Consider the following 21,888-nt stretch of genomic DNA (forward strand, 5'->3'; position numbering starts at 1 on the left):
ACAGTAAATTACAGAGGTCAATATAAGTTTGCACTTTTTTCTTGACAGTGCTGGCATCGAACTTAACTAATGGAGACAGTGAAGTATGGATAGTAAAGCTAAGTATACGGCGATATATCTTCGGTATCGAAATATCCATCAGCGTCCCCTTCTCTTGGTATCGCGCGAGATTAAACGCGTCAAGCCGCGCTCAACGTTACAGCAGACTCTCATTCTTGACTAACATACGCGCGGCTTAACAGGCGTGTTTACAATGTCGGCAATTCGGACCCTCCAGTTTCTCCCCCCTGATATAGCCGTGAGGTATCCTGCACGCGATTGCGATGCCGCATAGCATGACTCACGAGCGCCGTATAATAAGCGGTGCATCGTCGACACCACAGGGCTCTACTATCTCAAATGCCAAGAATTCGTCCTTGCGTTTAACTCTGAAAACTGAAAATTCATCTTGTTCGTTAATTTTCAACATACCACGAATGCGAGATTTCTCCAAAATCTCACAAATTCTCTCAGAAATTTCAAATCTTGCAAGCTGAGATTACCGGATGTAATAAAATATTTAGAGTATCGTGAAAGAGATAGCGATGAAGACAGATAGAAGGGAGAGAAAGGAGGAAAAATATTTTATAAATCATAATTATTATTACAATTTAATGTTATTAAATTAATAAAATAAAATATTACTAATATTATTAATATCAGAATAGTAATATTATTTTTATCAAAATATTCATCTGATAACATTATCAATATCATAAATATCAACTAATCAATATTATAAATTTTATTAAATAATTAAAATGTTTTGAAGCAAAGAATTGATAATAATATTATTATTAGACTACGAATATTTATGCAAAATATTTAACTGAATATTAACCATCGGATAGTTTTAGCAGTCGATCGTTGTTCGTTAAAGAGTTATTAAAAAGTAAAAAGATTGAGATTGCCATCTGTAAATATGCAATTTATGCAAAATATGCATTTATGCAAAATTCAGTTAAGTATTTTGCATAAATATCCGCAGTCTAATTATTATCAATAATATTAACATTTTCCAATTCTGTGTAAAAATATATAATTTTCAATTTTACCTCAAAAATCATCCACGTGAGATAATTCAACCGCACGTCCTCGAAATAAGCCCGCGTCGGAGCCGCCGGAAGCTCGGAATTATCGCGTAAATCCGCACAGCTGTGAAAGTTTTAAATGCAAAGTGTGGTTTCACTACTGTCGAGAATCGTTCCCGTCGCGTAATCGCCTTCACAGCATCTGCCTTCAACTGACTGACAACAAGAAACACCCTTACCATTGCAACCCTTTAAAACAGTGCTTCATCCATTCACAATATATCTTGTATAAGAGAATCCCGGAATACCAATGGTGGTTCCTTTAGCTACACGGAAAATCTACAAAAGCTTTATAATAATGTTGGCAACACACAATGCCTTTGGCGAGAAGTCGACGCACAACAAATGAGGTCGCCAGTAAATCCATGCGTTTACCGCATGTCTTTGAAATATCTTTATCCGCGTTAATACAGAACTCAGTGAAAAGCGGTAGCATCGTTGCTCTAGATGTTTTCAACTGTCTGTCAAAGGCACACGTTTAAATCACGTTTATCTCGAAAACCATTCCATTGCTCTTTTTCGCTGCGGTATAATTTACTGCAAATCGAAATTTCAATTGTAATCGATTTTTAATTAGTTGGGTATGAAAGCTGCGCAAACTAATTCACTATTCTTTTAACAAGAATTATTGTCGTGCGACCAATAATATAAAAAGAAATTAAACCGTAAAAGATTTATGAGATTGTACTTATAAGTTCAAAACGATCAATGCAGATAAAATAATAAATTGAAAGAAAAAGTTTAAAAAAATATCAATGATAAATGTTAAATGATTGATGTTAAATTATAGAAAAATTTACATAATAAGATGTGAAAAAATGTAAATAAAGATTTATGTTTCTCGTTTTCCGATTAATTATATATATTCCATTTTATATATATAATTGTTGATCTTTTAGTGTAGTTAAAATTTTTATTAAAATTTGGAATAATTTTAATATTAATCGCAAAATGTAAAAAACTGCATTCATAATAGTAAAGAAAAAACATATGTGTTGAGCTTGCTCGTGAACATTCACAAAGATAAATTTATCAAGTGCTTACAGGATCAAAGGACTGCAACGTAAAAAAAAGCCAGTAGATTAACATAGAATAAAAATATGGATATCATGGTAATCACGAGATATGATGTTGATTTAGTTCTTGTATTGATCTATAGATATCTGTAGAAGTTATACAGATCTACACTTGTATTTATTACAGTTGAAAATAAAAAAAACAAAGTCGGTCTGAAAGAGGTTGGAATATTGATCTCCCACCTTTATCTGAAACGAGACGAGCTAAACGAACGAAAATCGTCAAAATTTGAATCGCTATGACAGATTGAATAAGTCATTTCAAAATGATGAGAGATATCAAGCAATATTGAAATCATTCATCAAATAGAATTTATATGAGAGTTGAAGGGCGAGGATCATAATAATTTCGACATATGAAATTCCCTCTGTCTATCTCTATTTTTGTCTCACATTATTTATTTACAAAAGAACGCCCTCTAACTTTTGACGCTTGCTACACTTGCTTGCTTATAGGAAATTTGAAAGCTTTGAAATGGTCCTTTACAAATTAAAAGCAGATAGTAGATAACTTCAAGAGAAATATTATTATTGTTTTGAGAAATAATACTCGGACAAAATGTTCTATATTCATTAAGCAATTACAGACGATCGCAATATCCAATTTTAATAATATATATTCTTTGACTATTGTAAATTCCTATAATTAATAAAAAAATCACTTTTTGTTTTTCATCACTTACAACTTTAACAACTGTAAATTATTCATACAGCTTGAATTGTGTTAAAAGGAATAAAATATCATTTTTTGTTTTTCATCACTTATAATTTCAACAGTTAGAAATTATTCATCCAACTTGGATTGTGTTAAATGAAACGCATCAGATGGCCATTTCTTATATATTCGTATTCCTTTATGATTTCTTAGTATCTTTGTCTTTATATTTCAGAAATCATTTAGATCCTAATATTCGAGATAATCGATTACGGTACATCTATTTCGTAAAACGAAACATGATAGTATTCGCTAATTTATTTATTTAAATAAATGTTATATAATAATTTATTATAAATTTAAATAAATATTTAGAACATTAATTAAATTAATTCTTAATAAAATTAAAAAATTTCTCTCTTTATTAGCTGCTGTAAAATTTATCAAACGCTTATTTCAATTTTATCTTATTTTTAATTAAAGTTTTCTAAATTTTTCTTTTTTCTTAATTCTTAATTAATCTAGAATCTTTTCTTCAGAAAATGAAATAATAATAAAAGTTAAGATTCATGTACCATAGTCAAATCAATAATATCTATGTTAGTGAGACTTTATGAGAAATGAAAAGTACGTGAGCGAAAAATTAAGTGAAAGAGAAATTGTATTCGAATGGCACGCGCGTAAGAATTGTGACTCGTTATCAGACGATCGCTTTTAGTCACTTGTTCACGAAGATTTTTATTTCTGATTATTCAAGCGAATTGACCAGAGTTGATTTTATTTAACAATAGTATTGGCTTACCGCGAAAATGTTAGAGAAACTTCTTCGACTTATTATTTCTTTATAGAAGAATTCTTTATAAAATTATAATTTTGACATTATTATTGCGATATGAAGTTTCTTCTATCGTAAAATTGCCATTCTATCGTAAATTTCCCTGCTATGAATAAACAAGACTCTCACATAAATAAAGAACTATATTGCATTATTATTACTTTCATTGCCATTACTTTCATTCCCACTGTGTCTGTTTGTCTGTAATCAGTTCATGTTACACGAAACTCTCTTAACAACGCCGTTAATACATTCCACCGTATATTCTCTATTACTGCAACGTACAATTTAGGATAATGACTTTATGAGAAGAGATGATACATTATATCACGATAACAGCATCATCGGTTCGCAACATTCATAACTCGATCATCCGCGCGAACGTGAGATTCCGTGATTCCTTCCTCCAAACTCATCTTAAACGCGCATGGGAAATACCTACTCATCTTTCACTCTCCGCCATCCTTCGACAGTTAGCGACTTCCATCTCGATCATTAATTAACGTTTCACCACCGCTGCAGCCAAAATTGCTGCGGTATACTTCGAACGTCTTTCGCGTTAACGACCTTTCTAATTCCTCTTTCGTAATTTGTCAGTACTTACATAGCGAATATTCACTGCGGATAATATTCTACATTTTGATGAATTATTCAACATCCCTGTTATATCAGGGATGTGAGGAAAGTGAAATGTATTTTGACATAAAAAGCTTTAGTTTTCGATTATTTAATACAAATGTTATGTACTCTCTGTTCTTCAAAATTCTATGGAGTAGAATTTCATTCTAAATAGTGAAAATTGAATCAGTCTTGAATAAGAGCGACTCAATTTTCAATTTTCTTTAAGAGTAAAATTTCACTCTTCAGAGTGAGACTCTCTCTAAAAGTGTTAGAGAGTAGCTTTGCGTGTCGCGTTCTTAAATTTATTTTTATAATTTGTGAAATTACAAAAATAGAAAAAGATTCTGCGATTATTATATAGTAATTTTAGAATGTAATCTAACGTTTTTAAATTTGCTATAATTGAGACTAGGATATACAGAAAAAACTGTTTTTTTTAAATACTTAAAAATTTTTGTAATTTAAAATAACTAAAAATAAATCTAAAAATAATTTTGTTGCAATAAATTATGTAGGACGCTCAAGCTGATTGCTAGAATATAAAAATTTCGCGCAGCATTGTTCATCAATGCTTGAATACTTGAATTTTCTATATAATTATTTGATAAGCCAACAAAATTATTTTTAAATCTGTATCTAACTAAATTTTTTAATATTTCAGCATAATCGTTTTTTCATGTACTTACAATTTGCGATAAAAAAAGAAGAAGAATGTTATAATTTAAAAAAATCTTAGTTTCATTTTAAATAAAAAGTTCTGATTAGAAAGACCTGTGACGTTTAAGAAATTTTGTCATCGGATTTGCTGTCATTTGTTCTTGATTCATTCATAAAGTATCGCATATGCTCAGTTCAGCAAATGGAATGGGAAGGCTGGTAACGTCGGGGAAAATGAGAGATGTAAATGTACGTGGCATATTTTACAGTGGTATGTCTCCCGGGCCGGGTACAGTTTTCCGGCTTCTCTCCAAGAAGCAGACTTTAAGGGTCGATCTGGGTTGCGGGGATGAGCGATTTCTACTCTTAAAACGAGATATAGCATCTACTAATGGTCTGTCACCTTTATAGCGTCATTTGCCATCGCTGCAGCAGGCTCAGTTGAGAAAGAGCTCACGGCTAAATATTTACCCTCTCCCTCCCCCGAATTTTCCGCATCGCACCTTCAATGGCGCCATGTCTCATCCTTTTCTCACTCCTTTTTCTCTAACGCTTCGCATTCAGACGATAATTACATTGCCATATTACTGTTGGTGACCGAATCGATTTGCGGCAGCGGTCGACTTGGACGCCAAGTAACTAATATACATATATTCAGTAACTATACACTAACTCGCCTTCCGGACGTTCTCTGCAATGGTTTCCTGATGTTGTTTTCCACACATTCGAAGATTCTTACTTTCCAGACATTCTTGAATAAACAATATTTTATCTTGTTTGTTTCCTTTCGAGAAAATTATTTTGCTGAAGTATCTAAAAATTTAGCTAGATACACATTTAAAAATTTTGTTTGGAGGATCAAAATAATTATATAAAATGCTGAAACTGATTGCTGGTATATTAGAACTTTTTGCATTATCATCAACGCTTAGTGTTCTATATAATTATTTTAATGATCCAACAAAATTATTTGCAGATTTGTTTTTAGCTAAGTTTTCAAATAAAACTGTTCTTCCTTTATATAGGAAAAATATTAGTTTCTTTTTTTGTGTATTAATGATCGCAGTGATTGTTACAATTAAGATACAGACGTGACTCATTTCCACACACTGTGCTTAATATCATTTTATTAATATTTTTGATGTCTTTTTCTTCTTTCTATACAAATTTGAGACAAAATCTCTATGATTTAAATCATATATTTATTATTTTCGATTGCATTACTCTACTGGAATCAAAATGTACAATTTACTTTTATTTATCGATGTGTATCGATTTATTATTTTATACAATATAACTACACACTGTCGTTTCCATTAAACTGTTATTAGCATTATTTTAATTTAATTTCATTTTCAAGAGTCCTTATGTTTTATTTTAATATTATTGTTTCTTATTTCATAAAATTTAGTAGTAAAACTTAATTTAAGTGTAAAATTTAATCGAGAAGAATAAAATTTTTTTTACGTAAAATTTATTGAATGTAATTTATATAATACTTTTTATAAAATTATATTGGGGAATTTATTTGCAATTTCACACGAAACGAGAGTATAAGTAACATATTGATTGGTGCAAATTTTTTTATTGCGAAAGAAAACTCCAAAAGATGTAATACGTGTCATGTCACTGTGCTTTCTATTCCTTTTTTTCGGGATTCAAAGCTCTACCTATTTCACCCGCAAAACAGAGGATTGCCATTAAAGGTACAGAAGCTCGTAAATCGATGTGCATTTGTAGGATTGATAGCGTAGCTAATGCAACTGAAGTTAAGTCTTACAAAACTTTGTCCGACCAACCGATGCAATGAGTAGCAAGTGAAAAACAATGTAACAACTCTCAAATTCGCAACAAAAAACAAAAGTTGAGCTTATCGGTTTTGTACTGCTCTCGTTGAATAACTGTATATTAAAAAAGACTAATTTTGCGACAAATAGCATCACTTTTCTGCCTTGTTATTCGATGCGTATATAGACTACAATCGATATATTTGTCACAATGAGATGTGCATCTCCCTGGCTTGTCGCGCCTATTGTAGCGAAAAGTTATACGAGTAGCGGGAAGTCGTGGAATTTCAGTTATTTCCATGTTCTCTCTTATAAAATGAAATTCCAGTCATGTGAAAACCGACACTTTAGTATTATCATCGCGCGTTAGTCTTGCATGTTTGAGTCTCGCGCGTGACGCGTACGTTTTGCACAGTGATTTCTCGATATCCCGCGGTCGACCTAAATTTTAATAATGCAGTTACAGTAGCGGTTATGAAAATATGCCATCATAAAGATTCATATTTTGCTTTGAAAGCAAGACTATAATTTTTATTTAAAAGATACGCTATAAAAAATATCTCTACTATATATTCTTAAAAAAAAGTTTTAAGTTTCCCTTCACGGTATTTTAGCTTCGACACTTTAGTTTAAAAAAAAGACACACGTTATTTAAGCAGTGTAACAAATTATAATCGGAGTTTGATACTAAAATAAAAAAATGCAACTTTAAGACTATAAATTAAAACTTTAAGGCATACAAATTTTTGATTATGCTAATAACAGATTATGCTAATATCTATAGCTTTCGCGACAAGCCACGCTGCAAAGAAGAGCCAGGTGGAACATATTTCTCTTCCGTACTCTCAAGTGGAAAGAGACGCGTCAGTATCAGACCTCCTTTTTAAAATGCTCACGCCAATAACGTCGGTCTCGATCTCCGCAGGAGACTCGTATCGTAAATCGTTGACCGCAAAGGCGAATTGAATCGATATTTTCCGCGGTTTTTTCTTTCAAAAGAGATATATCTAAAACTCGAAGCTTTCTCCGCTCACTGAAATGTTTTTCTATAAAGCTGCAGAATTAAATAAATATGCTTCAAAGGACTGTTAATAAACTTTTAGAACGCATCATGCGTAATATTTTACAGACAGTCCGTAAAATGTTATTTTGATGTTATTACTCACCGATAATATTTTACTTATGTTATTTTAACTGTTGATTTTCGCAACTCATGAAAAATCTTCCTTCGCTCGCGCGAAATTTCCTCATTTTACAACACAATTTTTTCCCGCCAAAACAATCACTCACCAAATTACTCAAAAGATATAAGAGATTCTAAATAGCATAGTAAAGGAGGAGGAAAGGGATAAAGGAGGATTGTAAAGGATAAATTTCAAACGGTCAGTGTTTATAGAACAGACAGAAACGAAAGACTCTACTATCCATCAATGTCGAGACACGCGTATATATGTATATCCATACGTAGACAAGGATACATCCTCATCCTCTATGCTGCCCACATATGTATGCATGCCTACGTTACGCCCACGCGAACGGGACACCGTCCTGGAATCCGCCAATGCGGTTGAGAAATGGAGAATAGGTGAACATTGCGGTGCTTCATGAATCTCTAAAACAATCTTCAGGCACTCCCGATATAGGGTGTCGACAGAAGTCCGAGATAATAAATATCATCAGTTCTTGAGAAACTTACTTTCCGGAATTACCAAGCATCTGTCTAATTCAACAAAATGAATATGCCTTTGTTCCGCCAGGCATTGTACAATTCTTCGACAAATAAAAAATATTATTTTAAACATAAAAAGAGTGATCTAAAATTATTTATAATATATAACCGAATTTAATTTTATTTAATTTTATTAAATCAATAAATAACAAATAGTACAGGATTCTTAGTTTTTTAAAGGACAATACAAAGATATATAGGGCACATTAAAAGTCACACAACGTAATTAAATATAAATATAACAACTATAATATGATATATTAAATGTATAAAAAAAATTCTATAAATAACACATTGTAAAACACATTGTGTTACATATTTCGGTTCTTGGATTGAACCTTCTCAGATGATACAAAATTAACAATCTTAAAATTCATTTCCATTGTCAGAAAAATCGTGATGAAAGATTTTTCAATTTATATAGTGATATTGATAAATGCCTCACGAAGACCATGAATTTCTTGCAAGCGATTTACTGATCGATTGTTCGGAATTTCATATTCTAATTAAAAAAACATATTTGTTAACCAATAAATAAAAATAAAAAATAAAATTAAAATCTGAATAAAATAAAAATCTGTTAAAATGTTATCTACTTTTAAATTCTGTAAAAAGCAAAAATATCATCTCAATAAAACACTCACTAATGTGATCACAGTTATCATTTCTTAAAAAGAAATACTTCGTCAAATTCATTATAAAATCGTGTAAAATATAAGAGATAGTATACCAGTCAAACATAATAATACAATGTAAAACAAAGTATCTCACTATATTAAAACTTGATAATTTGGACAGATCAAAGAATTTTTTGAAAGATATGTTAACGTTAGAGCTGACTGTCACTATCTGAGAGGCAAATATTAATAGATTGACAAAATGACTAGATAAGAACAATGTCAAATTTTGTTTATAATCGATGTATATCCTTTGAAGACCTTCCGTGTTTGTTTGAAGATTAAGACTGTTTTTTTTTGTTTTTTAATATTTAATATTTCAGAAATTAAGCGTTTATTATAACATGGCTCTTCATCTAGTATCTGTATGTTAGTCAAAATCATGTGTCTGCAGTTGATGTTCGGTGATTACAGAATGGGTAGATGTATTCTAACAAATATGATTACGGTGTTCTATAATTCTGATTTTAAGTTATCCACCCGTTTGTCCGATATATGATGCATCACAATCCTTGAATATGATCACACAATTCTTCACAATTCTTCACAATTCTTGTATATTACATATTCTTTGATCAATTTAAATCATAATCCTTTTGTACCTTAATGAAAATGAACTTTGGCAATTTATTAGAGCTAGTAATAGGAAACTTTAATATCCTCTCTATTAAATTTTTTGAATTTCTCTGTTATCAATGATACAAAGAGCTCAATAAACCATGATGTAACATCCTTTGTTTCATCATCATTGTTCGTGCAATCACATACTAATTCTTCCACGCTGAATGTTTCTAACTCTAACATTGATTGTATAAAAAAACATGAATTTAAGGATATAATCGTTCTCTATTAGTATATTAACAATCAATGTAAGATTCTTTTGATAGAATTCAGAGTCAGATAATAAAATTCTGTCTACCAAACCAAAAATTATACCCTTCTTTTGGGAGATAAGATGATTTGAAAAATAATTTAAAAACCTTCTCAACAAAGTCGGTTTTTGATATCAATCGAAAGTTAGTTTTTCTTTAACCATGATAGTAATATCAAGGAAATTTAATAAGTCAGAATCTGACGTAAATTATAGACGTGAGTGAAACGAATTAAACTTTCGAAAAACGAAATTGATTTCAGAGAAAGGAACAGCAGCAACTGAATCATAATGATAATAAAAAAGAAATTGATTATTGTAAGATAAAAAAGATATTCTGTTCAATTTTCGCATTACTAAGTCTGCAATGATGGATGACAACGAAGAACCCACGAGCCAAAATTCTGTTTATAGATGATATTATTAAATGTAAAATATGTTGAATTTAAAATTTATTGATTAACAAATATTTTTTTTTTTTAAATTATTTTTATAATTAGAATATATTTTTATAATTAGAATATAGAAATTCCGAACAATTGGTCAGTAAATCGCTTGCAAATAATTCATAGTCTCCGTGAGGCATTCATCAATATCGCTATATAAATTGGGTTTCATCACGATTTTTCTATGACGATGGAAATGAATTTTAAAGTTGTTAATTTTGTATTATTTGAAGATTGCTCGATCCAAGAGCCGAAACATGTAATGTAATGTGTTTTACAATGTGTTATTTATAGAATTTTTTTTCATATATTTAATATATCATATTACAGTTCTTACATTTATACTTAATTACGTTGATTTTTACGTGCCCTATACATCTTTATATTGTTTTTTAATTTCATTAATATTAAATACAGTATCTTTTAAGATCGTAATGTAAATACACAATAAATCTGAAATAAAACCCCAAGCAGTCAAACATATATTTAAAAAAATACACTTTAGTCACTTTCATTTTGGAATTCAATTTTGGATTCGCCTTCAAGATTTATTTCTTTAGAACACGAGTGAAAAATTTTATAATGCTGCGTCTGTTATTCTTTTCTATATGGTTTTCTTCTTACGAGAAATAACGTCCATCTATCGACGGTGCCATGTAAGTACTGTTCGTGAGCGACTTTAGTGGAATTTAATGTAACATTTATTATTTTTATAATCGAAACATTAATTTAAATAAATATTTATTAAAATGCCATTTTTGAAATGAAATGATTCAGATTCAGTATTCTAAAATTTCATTCAATATATTTCAAATATTATACTGAAATACATACTAAGCCTGAATTTAATTTAAGTAAACCTTTCAACAAGAAAAGTTATTTTCTAATTTTAATGCTTAATATAATTAATATAATTAATATAATAATATAATTAAATTAAGAAGTTTTATATTATAACTTATTTGTTTAAATTGCATGAATCTAATTTTAAATATATTTAAAATAAAGAAAAATTGTTTTCTTAGTATAAAGAAAAGTATCGTGAGTTCATAAAGGTAAATGGTTAGGCCAAACAGTAATATTGCCAATCAAATCGCTTTATTGTATTGTATATCTCTGTTCCATCACATATCCTAATATATCGAGAAAAATACCTCATATTAGGAAAAACGTTTTCTGTTAATGTGTAACTTGAAATGTCATTTTTATTTAGAAATTAGTATCTATATATAAGATTTAATCTAAGGACCATTGATAAATTTTTCGATCAAAAAAATAAGTCAACTTTTGGGACCAAAGCAAAATCAATCACTTCTCCTCCTCCTCTTTGCCTAAACGACTAACCCAATGATTTTTGGCAAGTAGGCTCCTTAAGGGCATAGTAGCTTGCCATTAAAAGGATTTTAAATTTTGAGAAAAAAAATTTGTCTTGTTGGGTTAAAGATACTGCGCATGTATGCTTAAGAATGTGGAATTCAGCAGGAGTCAATTCCTGGAAAATCTATTTTCTAGAATTATAAACTATCTATCAATTTCGACAAAGCAAATATCTCTTTCTTCCGCCAACATTGCAATTCTCAGAAAGATCAAAATGAATTACTTCAAACACATTACATAATAGAGAAGCAATTTGAAATTATTTATATCACTAAATTTAATCTCCGGAATTATAATTATTGTAAATCTATTATTTTTAAATTTTTAATTTTTAATTTTTTAAATAGATTTATTGCCAGAGAGTGGTACGCACAATAGACTCTGAGATGAAAGGGACTTCAAGCCAGAACTAAATATCTTAACAGATTATCTATTTAAAATCTTCTTTTTATTTTTTATTCATAGCGGATTATAAAAAACGCTGGATTTACTCACTTGAATAGTTAAATCGACTATTCTAAAATCTTGAAAAAAAAATATATACGTTTACAGACATTTTCATTTTTGAAGAAAGATTTGAAGGGACCACGGGCCATTATCCATAAGCCATTGCCTGAACGAAGATCGATGGAAGACAGACACAATGCAATGTAACGCGGGATCTGCTTTGACCTTTCGCAGCGTGGAGGAAACGCGAGAGATATGATGGGATGTAGAAAGAGCAACCTAATGTTTGAAGTTTGAAGAAGAATACGCATGGATCATCAATCATATATGAAAACCTCGTTTATGGTTATATGCATTAACGAAAGTTCACTTCATATTAGTAAAGCAGTTGCAATAATTTGCCGACAGTAATTAATGTTATACGTTAATTGCATTTGAAAGATTCACTTGCATCTTCGATATACTTCAGTAAACAAGGACAAATATGAAGTTATGATACAAATATGAAGTTATGATTCAATATGTCACTGTTTATTAATAAATTCTAATAACATTTGCTATTAATTAACCAAAGCTAAAATATTATTAATTTTTAATATATGTATATAAAAATATATAAAGAATTGTTACATTAAACACACAGTATTATTTTAAGATATAACAAAGAATAAAAAATCTACATAAAAATAAATTAATGATACCCGTGTGAAATTGGCTCCCCAACTTTTGAGAAAATTAATTTTCCATAGCTCATTCGATTGCTCATCGTTTGTATTATACATTTATACATACTTCGAATTTTCATTTACATACTTCTAGTAAGAAAGTTATTTAAAAAAACAATTTTGAGGGCTGACTTCACATTAGCCCTCCAATTACGCAAATTGAAATTGAAAAAATCATCGATAGATTTTCGTTTGTACATTTCAAAAAAATTCGATTTTCCGTTTGCACATCTTTAGTTAAAAAATTATTAGTTAGATAACGTAATTTTACAATTTTAAACGACCTAGGGATGAATGACTGTTTGTTCCAAGAGGGAAGTATTTTAAGGGATGTAGCGCAAAAGTTGAAAATATGTGAATATGAAAGCGCATAAATAGCGGATAAATCTTGTGTATTTGATTTTCCAAATCGGTTGTTCTTACCACGATTGACAGCCCCCACAAAAAATTTTTTTTTAACTAATCGAAATGAGCGCAAAAATTTTTTTTTGCGGATTTCGAGGGTGCATAAATAGCGCATTATTATATAACATATTCATTAAGATTTAGTTAAGTGGAGGAGTTGACTATGCAGGCAGACGTGGGAAATCCTTTAATAGTTGCAGCTCAAAAAATCGAAATTGCTTGGAAATAGTAGCGCATAAATCGAAAATATATTTTGCATAGCGTAATTTTGCAATTTTAAATGACAATTTTAAACGACAAAAAATTAATTTTCTCAAATATTGGGGGGGTCCAACTTCACACGAGTATTAATGATACATATTTATTCTACGTTTTTCTTTTTTCTCATGAAATTCTTATACAGTTTTATATGTTAAATCTCACAAACGATAAACTTTTTTTTTGTGTCGAGAAAATTTTATCTGTTGGCTAAATAGAACATTCCGCAAATAGCGAGTTTGTGTTTTGTTGCACGTACTACATATCTACAGCAAGTAGATTACCGTGATGTGCATTAGGTTCGGAGACTCTTGCATCCCATAGAGCAGGAAATCGTGCCTTCGTCAGCGGTCGAATTGCGACGCCTAGACAAGTCCGATCGTTTACAAAGATTGACTACTGTTGCAACATAGGGTGAAATAACATTCGACGATAACAAAAACGGACAATGATAGATGAGGCAAATGCCCGATGACGCTGTACAGTTTATCCAGTATATTTCTTCCCGCCGACGAAATGCAAATGGCATCGATAATTAACGTATTCATTATGCAAATTGATATTTTCAAAAACAACCAAACTGAACTTACGACAATGATCGTGATCAATCCCGACCAGATTCCGCTTGCATTCGATTTTATCTGAAAAACATATATGTGTAATGTCTTTTTTTTTACGTAATTCTATTTTAAATGCATCCCTATAGGTATGTGCGGATTGAAGTGACGCGGAAATGTTTCGATCAACGGACGTGACTGCGCGAGTCTGTCTCATCTCTCTCTCCACCTAGAGATTATTCGAGATTTGTCAGGGGAACGCGTCGATCTGTTCAGATTCACCTAATTTCCTTAGAGCTTAAATCTTCGTAGAACGGAAATAGTTTATCGCTTGGAACGTCCCGTCCGACGTGTCTCTGCTTTCTAATTTACACGGAGATCTGTCCGATCATTCACGGAGATTGACTACTGGCGAAATTAGAAATCGCCTCCCGTATCGCTGAACAAAAAACTTTCAATAAAAAGCCTTATGGACGGCAATACGAAAAAGTCACAGTGTTATATAGTAACTTGTGTCAGTTTAAAACATTTTATACAGGTATATAGACCTTTTGAATTAAAACAGTATGCGAAAATGATTCAAGCGTCTGCACATTAATTCAAGTTAATCGAGTATGCTCAGTATTAAACATTTAGTGTATTGATTTTGGCAGTCTTCACTAATTTCCTTGGTGCCTTTGCAGGGACACGGCAGAAGGGGAAGAATTTGTCGGTCGGAGCGCTTACGTAAATTACCAGGGAGTACTCGCGGGAGAATATTCTCCGTGTCAAGGCGCTTTAGCCCACCATTAGGCTGTTAATGTCCGTGACACGCGCAGAATTAGCACCCCAATGGCGAATTATGCAGGATTTATAACAGAAGTGGTATAATGGAAGTCAGACCAGACTGTTTGCTATTACAAAGTAACGTTACTATGAAAAATGTGACATTATGAAGACACTAGAATGAAATGATATTTTTACAAAATACTTACATAATACACAGCTGTAAAATAATACTTAAAAATTCTACTAATTACACGTTTAATCCTTCTGCCAAAACATAATTTTTCATCTTTTCACTCTGTGTTTCTCACTAAAACTATAAAAATGGAAACGAGACAAAATTTATGCAAAACTATTCTTTATTGTTCAAAGAATGGAGCGTTTTGAAGCGTCATAACAAAATTCGCACGAAAATATAAAAATGTTTACTCTCTAGAATATAGATAGGCCTACGTATTCATTCAGAGATGGAAGAGTTCATACAAAAATTGCTTGTAAAACTTGATTTCATTTTGCACAGAGAAATCAATGAATAGCCTATATTGCAGCAATTGGAGACGCAAATCGATACGATCGATGAAAACACAATTACGAGATTACAGGAGAAGGAGAGGTCGAATTCATTCGCGGTTTCCTCAATCTTTCCCTACCTCGATGTGATTTCCTTTCAATTATGTTTCGAGCGCTTAGCATAATTATTTAGATTAGGATTTCAGAAAAACAGCTAAAATAGATAGCGAACGAAAGCATACAACACGTGTAAAAAAATGATAATAAATGATTCGAATTGACGAGGGCACTCGATTGCAATAAATAAATCGAGCAATTTCCGGAAAATCCTCTTGTCGAGTGAGAGTCCTCACGTGCGCACCTGCGACCAACTTCCGTCCACCTGTCAGCCGCTCTACAGGCTATAACTATTAAATCAAAGAATTAATTATAACTCTAATCTCACTTCGTAAATAGCTTGGGCGTGTTGCCAAATTGCTTAATCAATTGCTTCTAGCGATAAGTCGTAATTATATAACACAAAGTCATGTCAGTGAATCAAAGCATGCCAGATTGACATGTTCTAAAGAAGAAAAATATTTCTATAATTATATTTCTATAATTATATTATATATATATATATACCTCATATAATTAAAATAGATGAAGAGAATTTTTTACTAAAAGTTACTATTGCACAAAATTTGACAGGTTTTTTATGCCATATCATTTAGAGATTTTTTTCATCATTTAAACAAAATTAAATTTTTATATTTTTAAAAACAACTTTTTAAATAATAAAAATGAATATAAATACATATATTTACAATTTTATATTCAAACGTAATTAATGCTTTTTTGAAAGAATTTATTAAATAAAATTACATTAGAATAATAGTTTTAATCAGGTAATCGTTTATTGTGTATAAATTATTTATAATTACCGAAGTAGATATGATAAATCACAATAATTTAGATGAAATAATCTTTTAGCGATCTTTTTAAGCCTAAAAATATCTTTAAAAAACTTTTTTACTACGATATACGAAGTAGATATATGAAATAGAAGTAAATTTGTGGTTCTTACATTTTCCATTAATATTTGTTTTAGATGGAGGTGTGGTGGGTGGTTCGAGAGCAGGACCAGTGGTGACTCCACATACGCTGGAACTGACACTACGTGGTAGGGTTTTGCTGCAGATCGCACCGCCGGAAACTGCTCGAGCGTACCTGCCACCAGAGTATCGACCCGGCCGCGTATATTCGGACACGGATTCGGAAAAAGTACGTCATATTCAGCACTGTACTTAATGACGCGCCATTAATCCAATAACGGATTGCACTCTGACCGATCGCGACGTGCGTCACTCGAAAGACTTTAAAATGGGTATTCCCATATGTTTGGTACACATCTACTTCTCTGTTACGTAATTGCAACTTACATTTTTAACAGCGTATTTCGAGATTAATTTTCTTTGCATCTTCCACAAATTCTTTCTCTTTTTCGATCGATCTACTTACGAAGCTTATTATTGCCCTTTATGAAATGTTTGAACGAGTTTCCAAATGTTCAATCACACAATGCGAGATTATGCTAGCAAAAATAAACATTCAAAACAGAGTCGAGTGATTGCGCGTTGTGAGAAACAGATGAGGATCAAGAAATGATGTAATAAATAAAACATGTTTATTAGGAACATTTCCATTTCTCCAATCATTCACATTATTAATTACACATACGTGTATATAAATTATGATAGTATTTATGGAAGGGCGAGGCCGATGGCATAATTAAAAGAATATCGTGCATGGAAAATTAACGCGTCCTATTAAAATCCTTTCAGCATGAAGAGGATTAGGTCGCTGTAGCCATCCTTTGACGGCTCGACGACTTTTTATTTGCTCGACTTCCGCGTTTCAGAATGAATTTTTAACGAATCCACCACCGCCTCGCGCTAACCGTTTGAAGAACTCGAAGAAGAGAGATGCAACAGAGGCTGAAGCCGATTTTTGTGTATCTTTAGCAAAATCCTAGCGCCCATTCTATGGTCTCTCTCTCGCATTTTTTTCCGGCACATCTGTCGGATTTTCTCGCTCTCTCGTTCATCCTCCATCCCCCTAGCGGTGATCCCTTTCGCTTCCCTTTAGCGGCTATCCTTTCTTCTCGTTGACGACCGGACGGAATCCCGTTGTTTCAACTGCGCGCACAGAACGGTGTTTATCTCCTGCAGATTAAAGGAAGAACAAACGATGCGTACGATAAATAAACTTTGGCGTATCATTCTTTTATATCATCAATTCCGAAACCTCTATCTCACTCTCGCTCCTAACGGAGAGATAAGACCTCACGGAAAGCACGTAATCTTGATTATCCTGCTACATTCGTATCGCTCGTTAAACACGCAAAAAGACGCGTTATTTACGCGAAAAATAACTATTAAAATAGAAATAAAACTCGTAATGTTTATGATAGTAAATATAATGTTTATACAGGATTATATGACGGAAGTGAATAAAACCAGTGAGAAAAGAACAAAAGATAGGAAATATGCTTTTACGATTCAATATTCTATAGTTTGAAATATCCGTCGTAAAAAATCGTGAAAAACTTAGATAGCTTCCATTTTATAAACACATCAGTACGTACATTTATTGATGATCCAAAAAGAAATAGCATGATAGTTTATTGACGGAAGATATAATGTGAACAAAACCAAAAGGGAAGAGAAGCAATTCAACATACTGAAAGAATTGTTAACTTTCGTGTTTTATATTTTATTACTCTAAAACTAAAATCCACGAAAGAAGTAAGAAAATATTCTAGAAGTTGGACAATGAATATTTCTCCTTCCATGCGAAATTACGATACGGACCAATATTAATTATCTCGAAAGCATGATATCGATTAAATGCAAAATATGGAATTCTTTCAATAAAACTCGTTAGAATATAATATTTCAATCTGTTTTCTCTCTGTCACATAAACCAGCATCAAGATGCAATATTCAGTTTCAATCAAATAAAGTACTGATGCATTTCCATCGATACTTCGAAACGTATCAAAAAATAAATTTCGATTTGTAGCAACAGGATTTTAACGAAGGAAGAAAATTGCTTCACTGCACATAACAAAAAGTATGATAATTTTTACTCCTACGTCAGAAATAATTACCACTTTATCAGTAATTTAGTAGAGACAACCGTTTTGTTCGTGACAATCGTAATGAGAAAGTACAAAAGAGTCGTAATAAGAAAGTACGAAAGAGTCGTTTCTTTTACGATCTATTTTTTAAATATTATATGGAAAAAAGTAATAGTGATTCATTAACTTTTTTGTAATCTGTTTCAATTTTACGATTTTAAATTATGCATTTGAACTTGAAAGAGATCGATATTTTACACTGCAATATAAAATAAAAAATTTAGAATCATAAGGTAATTATATTATTAAAGATAATTATATATTACATAATTTAATTGCATGGAATTAAACATATATATTCTCACGTTTTGTGTAACTTTTTAGCACTAACATACAGGAAGTATCAAAAAAATATTTCAATCAAAATTTGTCGAAATCGAAGAATTAACCTTTAAAAATATTTTTTGCTTGAGTTATATTTTTGATCTGAAACATCCTAAATTCATCACTGATAACAGAGTTCTATGCATCTTGACATTCACGTCACGATTCTACTTTTCCGGAAAGCATGAAACTCCCACCGGTGGTGGCTGCAGCATCATGGTACACAACGACGATTACCTGGACGACATAAAGCCAGCACGAAAAAGCACTCGACTTTCCGGCGATTGTCGCTCTTACATTTTTCACCGCGTGACACAATGCACAAGCGAGCTGTTAGAATGATCTCTGTGACATGGTGTAGCGCACAGGTGCTATAACTTTATGTGTAACATCGTTGCTTCCCTTCCGTGTAAATAAATGAGAAAGCCATGAAGTCAATGTAGAAATTCATAAAAGAGTTCATAAAGATCTTGCTTTTCTGACGTTTAATTATAAATACTGACAAATAACCTTGTGCTGTTAAATAAAATAAAATATCAGCAAAAAATAATTAAAAAAACTGAGAAAAAAATGTCACGTGATAAGGAATTATTTATATCGACTATGCTGTTTATTATTTTTTTCAAGCATTCAATGGAAGGTATCGAATAATATCGATGCTTATTTTTCAAGCATCGAAGATACGAAGTCTGCATAGTCGATATTTTCTACTACTATCGATGAAAGTATCGGACAACATTGTTTTTTCAACAAATAAAAATGTCGATAACTAATACTTTCTCGAATCTACAAAATCCTTCTAGATGTATTTTTAGATGCGTATGTGTATATAATATGTTCTCTGGCGGAAATAAGAAAAATCCGATTTAGATAGAAACAGACTTAGCTTTCAAGATTGATGTATACTTCAACAGTTTACCTGATACAAAAGTTGTTCCTGAGAGTATTGTAACTCTTCTTTAGATAACACAACTTTTTTATTTATCAATCTAATGCTAAATCACTCAGAATGAGAAACATTTCAAAATTGATCGTAAGCTTAACAGAAAAATATTTCTTTTTATACGCCTAACTAGTTATTCTTTTTATTATAAATTAAATGATATAATCTTTCGTACGCGCATAATAATAAAATGCATTAAAAAATTTATAGCAAGTTTAAAATTTAGCAGGAATATGTCTAAGTATTTAACATTGCTAATTATGTCCTAAGGACGTCCCAGATTTATTGTAACATCAGTTAATAGTAGATTTCTGAGAGCATTTTGAAATAAAAATTCTAACATTAAAATGCCGAGGTTACAATAGTTTTTAAATGAGAAAAGACTAATTAAACTGTCCAGAATTCGTGCGTTTAGATATAGCACATCGCGAAAGGTGTATGCAAAATTATATTAATATAAAAAAATAAAATTCTTGTTTAAAAACACCTTCACTATTATGCTATATCTAAGCGCGCGAATTCAGGATAGTGATCAATTAACTTTAAGTTCTTTTCATTTAAAAATTGTTATAACTACATTTTAGCATTAAGATTTTCATCTTGAAATGATATCAAAAATTTATACCCTTAAGTGTTATAATAAATCTGAGACAAAAGATACTAATTAAGATACTAATTAAGATAATCTAAATACAATTGCATTAATATTATTTAACGCTATTATTGCATTTTTAAATCAACGTTTAATGTATACATTTTATAATTAATCACAACGTTTTATAATTACTCACATTTAATGTTTAATGTATTTAATAAAGATTAATCTCATTTTGATTTCAGATGTGGATGTATTCTTTAGGCAGGGCATTATTAGACACGACTCCCAGAGCAACGGCATTAACGGGGACCGTTTCCGTTTCACCCTCTTCCGCTTTGCAATCAGTGTTGGCTGCCATGACGGAGCCTGATCCTCGTAGACGTGCCTCCTTGATGAATTTACTTGACGTAAGTTCTTAAGTTTTAATGAAATTCTTCTAGAATTCTCCATCCTAAAAGTCTCTTTTCCTCGTTATTATTTCCATCAATTTCCATCAATCTTCTCAAGATTTATCAATATAATATATAATATATTTTATCAATATAATATGTATAAATATATTTGTTCAATACGTTTTTCTCGAACTTTTCAAAAGACTGTCGCATGTTCATTCATTATCAGGACAATACTCATGCGCATGTGTAAGCTTCGCGATATATAACTGGCGAACATTGTGCGAAGCATACGATCTGCTAATAAAAGGCCGAGACTTTTTTGCCGATTTTGCCGCGAGGTATGGGCAGATAGCTCAAAATTCCAAAGTTCATTGTGTGCGCACTATCGACGGTTCGAAATAAATCAGCCAGTATCGTTTAAAGTGACTCTTCAGCGTTCGATATTTCACCCTGTGTTCTGTAACAACACATCATTTTCCATACGTATCTATCGCAAAATAGTTTTCGTTTCAAGTTTTATCATTTAATTAGTAGTTGTCCGATATGTCTGCAGACAGATAAACATATATTTATTATTGATGCAGACGATATTCAATAATATATATTTTAATCTTTCTTTCTTGTTTATATTATATTTACGATTTATATGATATGTTCTGTTATTTTTTTAGATATATTTTATTTCATGATAAAATCAAGTTATAATTACGGTATCTTAATCGCGGAAAATACATTCCAAAAATAATATAATAACATACTTTAAATAATCGATGTATGATTCTATATTACTGTATTAAATTAAATATTTTAACCTTTAACTTTTTTGATGTGATATATTCGGTTTTTTCTAATGCTTTTCCAATATTTTTTCTATTGCTTATAACTATTTTATTAATGAAGATATATATACATATATATA

At 31.1% G+C, this 21,888-nt stretch overlaps 1 protein-coding gene across 1 annotated transcript in view; it reads left to right on the forward strand.

Moving 5' to 3' along the window:
* Nucleotides 1-21,888, forward strand: part of LOC108691035 — a 59,977-nt gene that overhangs the window by 11,574 nt on the left and 26,515 nt on the right. Inside the window, exons 3-4 of the mRNA XM_018198657.1 lie at nucleotides 16,619-16,791; nucleotides 20,817-20,981. Coding sequence (XP_018054146.1) covers nucleotides 16,619-16,791; nucleotides 20,817-20,981 — 338 coding nt within the window. The remainder of the gene's footprint in view (nucleotides 1-16,618; nucleotides 16,792-20,816; nucleotides 20,982-21,888) is intronic.

This window comes from Atta colombica, unplaced genomic scaffold (genome assembly GCF_001594045.1).
Source record: "Atta colombica isolate Treedump-2 unplaced genomic scaffold, Acol1.0 scaffold38, whole genome shotgun sequence".
NCBI classification, from domain to species: domain Eukaryota; kingdom Metazoa; phylum Arthropoda; class Insecta; order Hymenoptera; family Formicidae; genus Atta; species Atta colombica.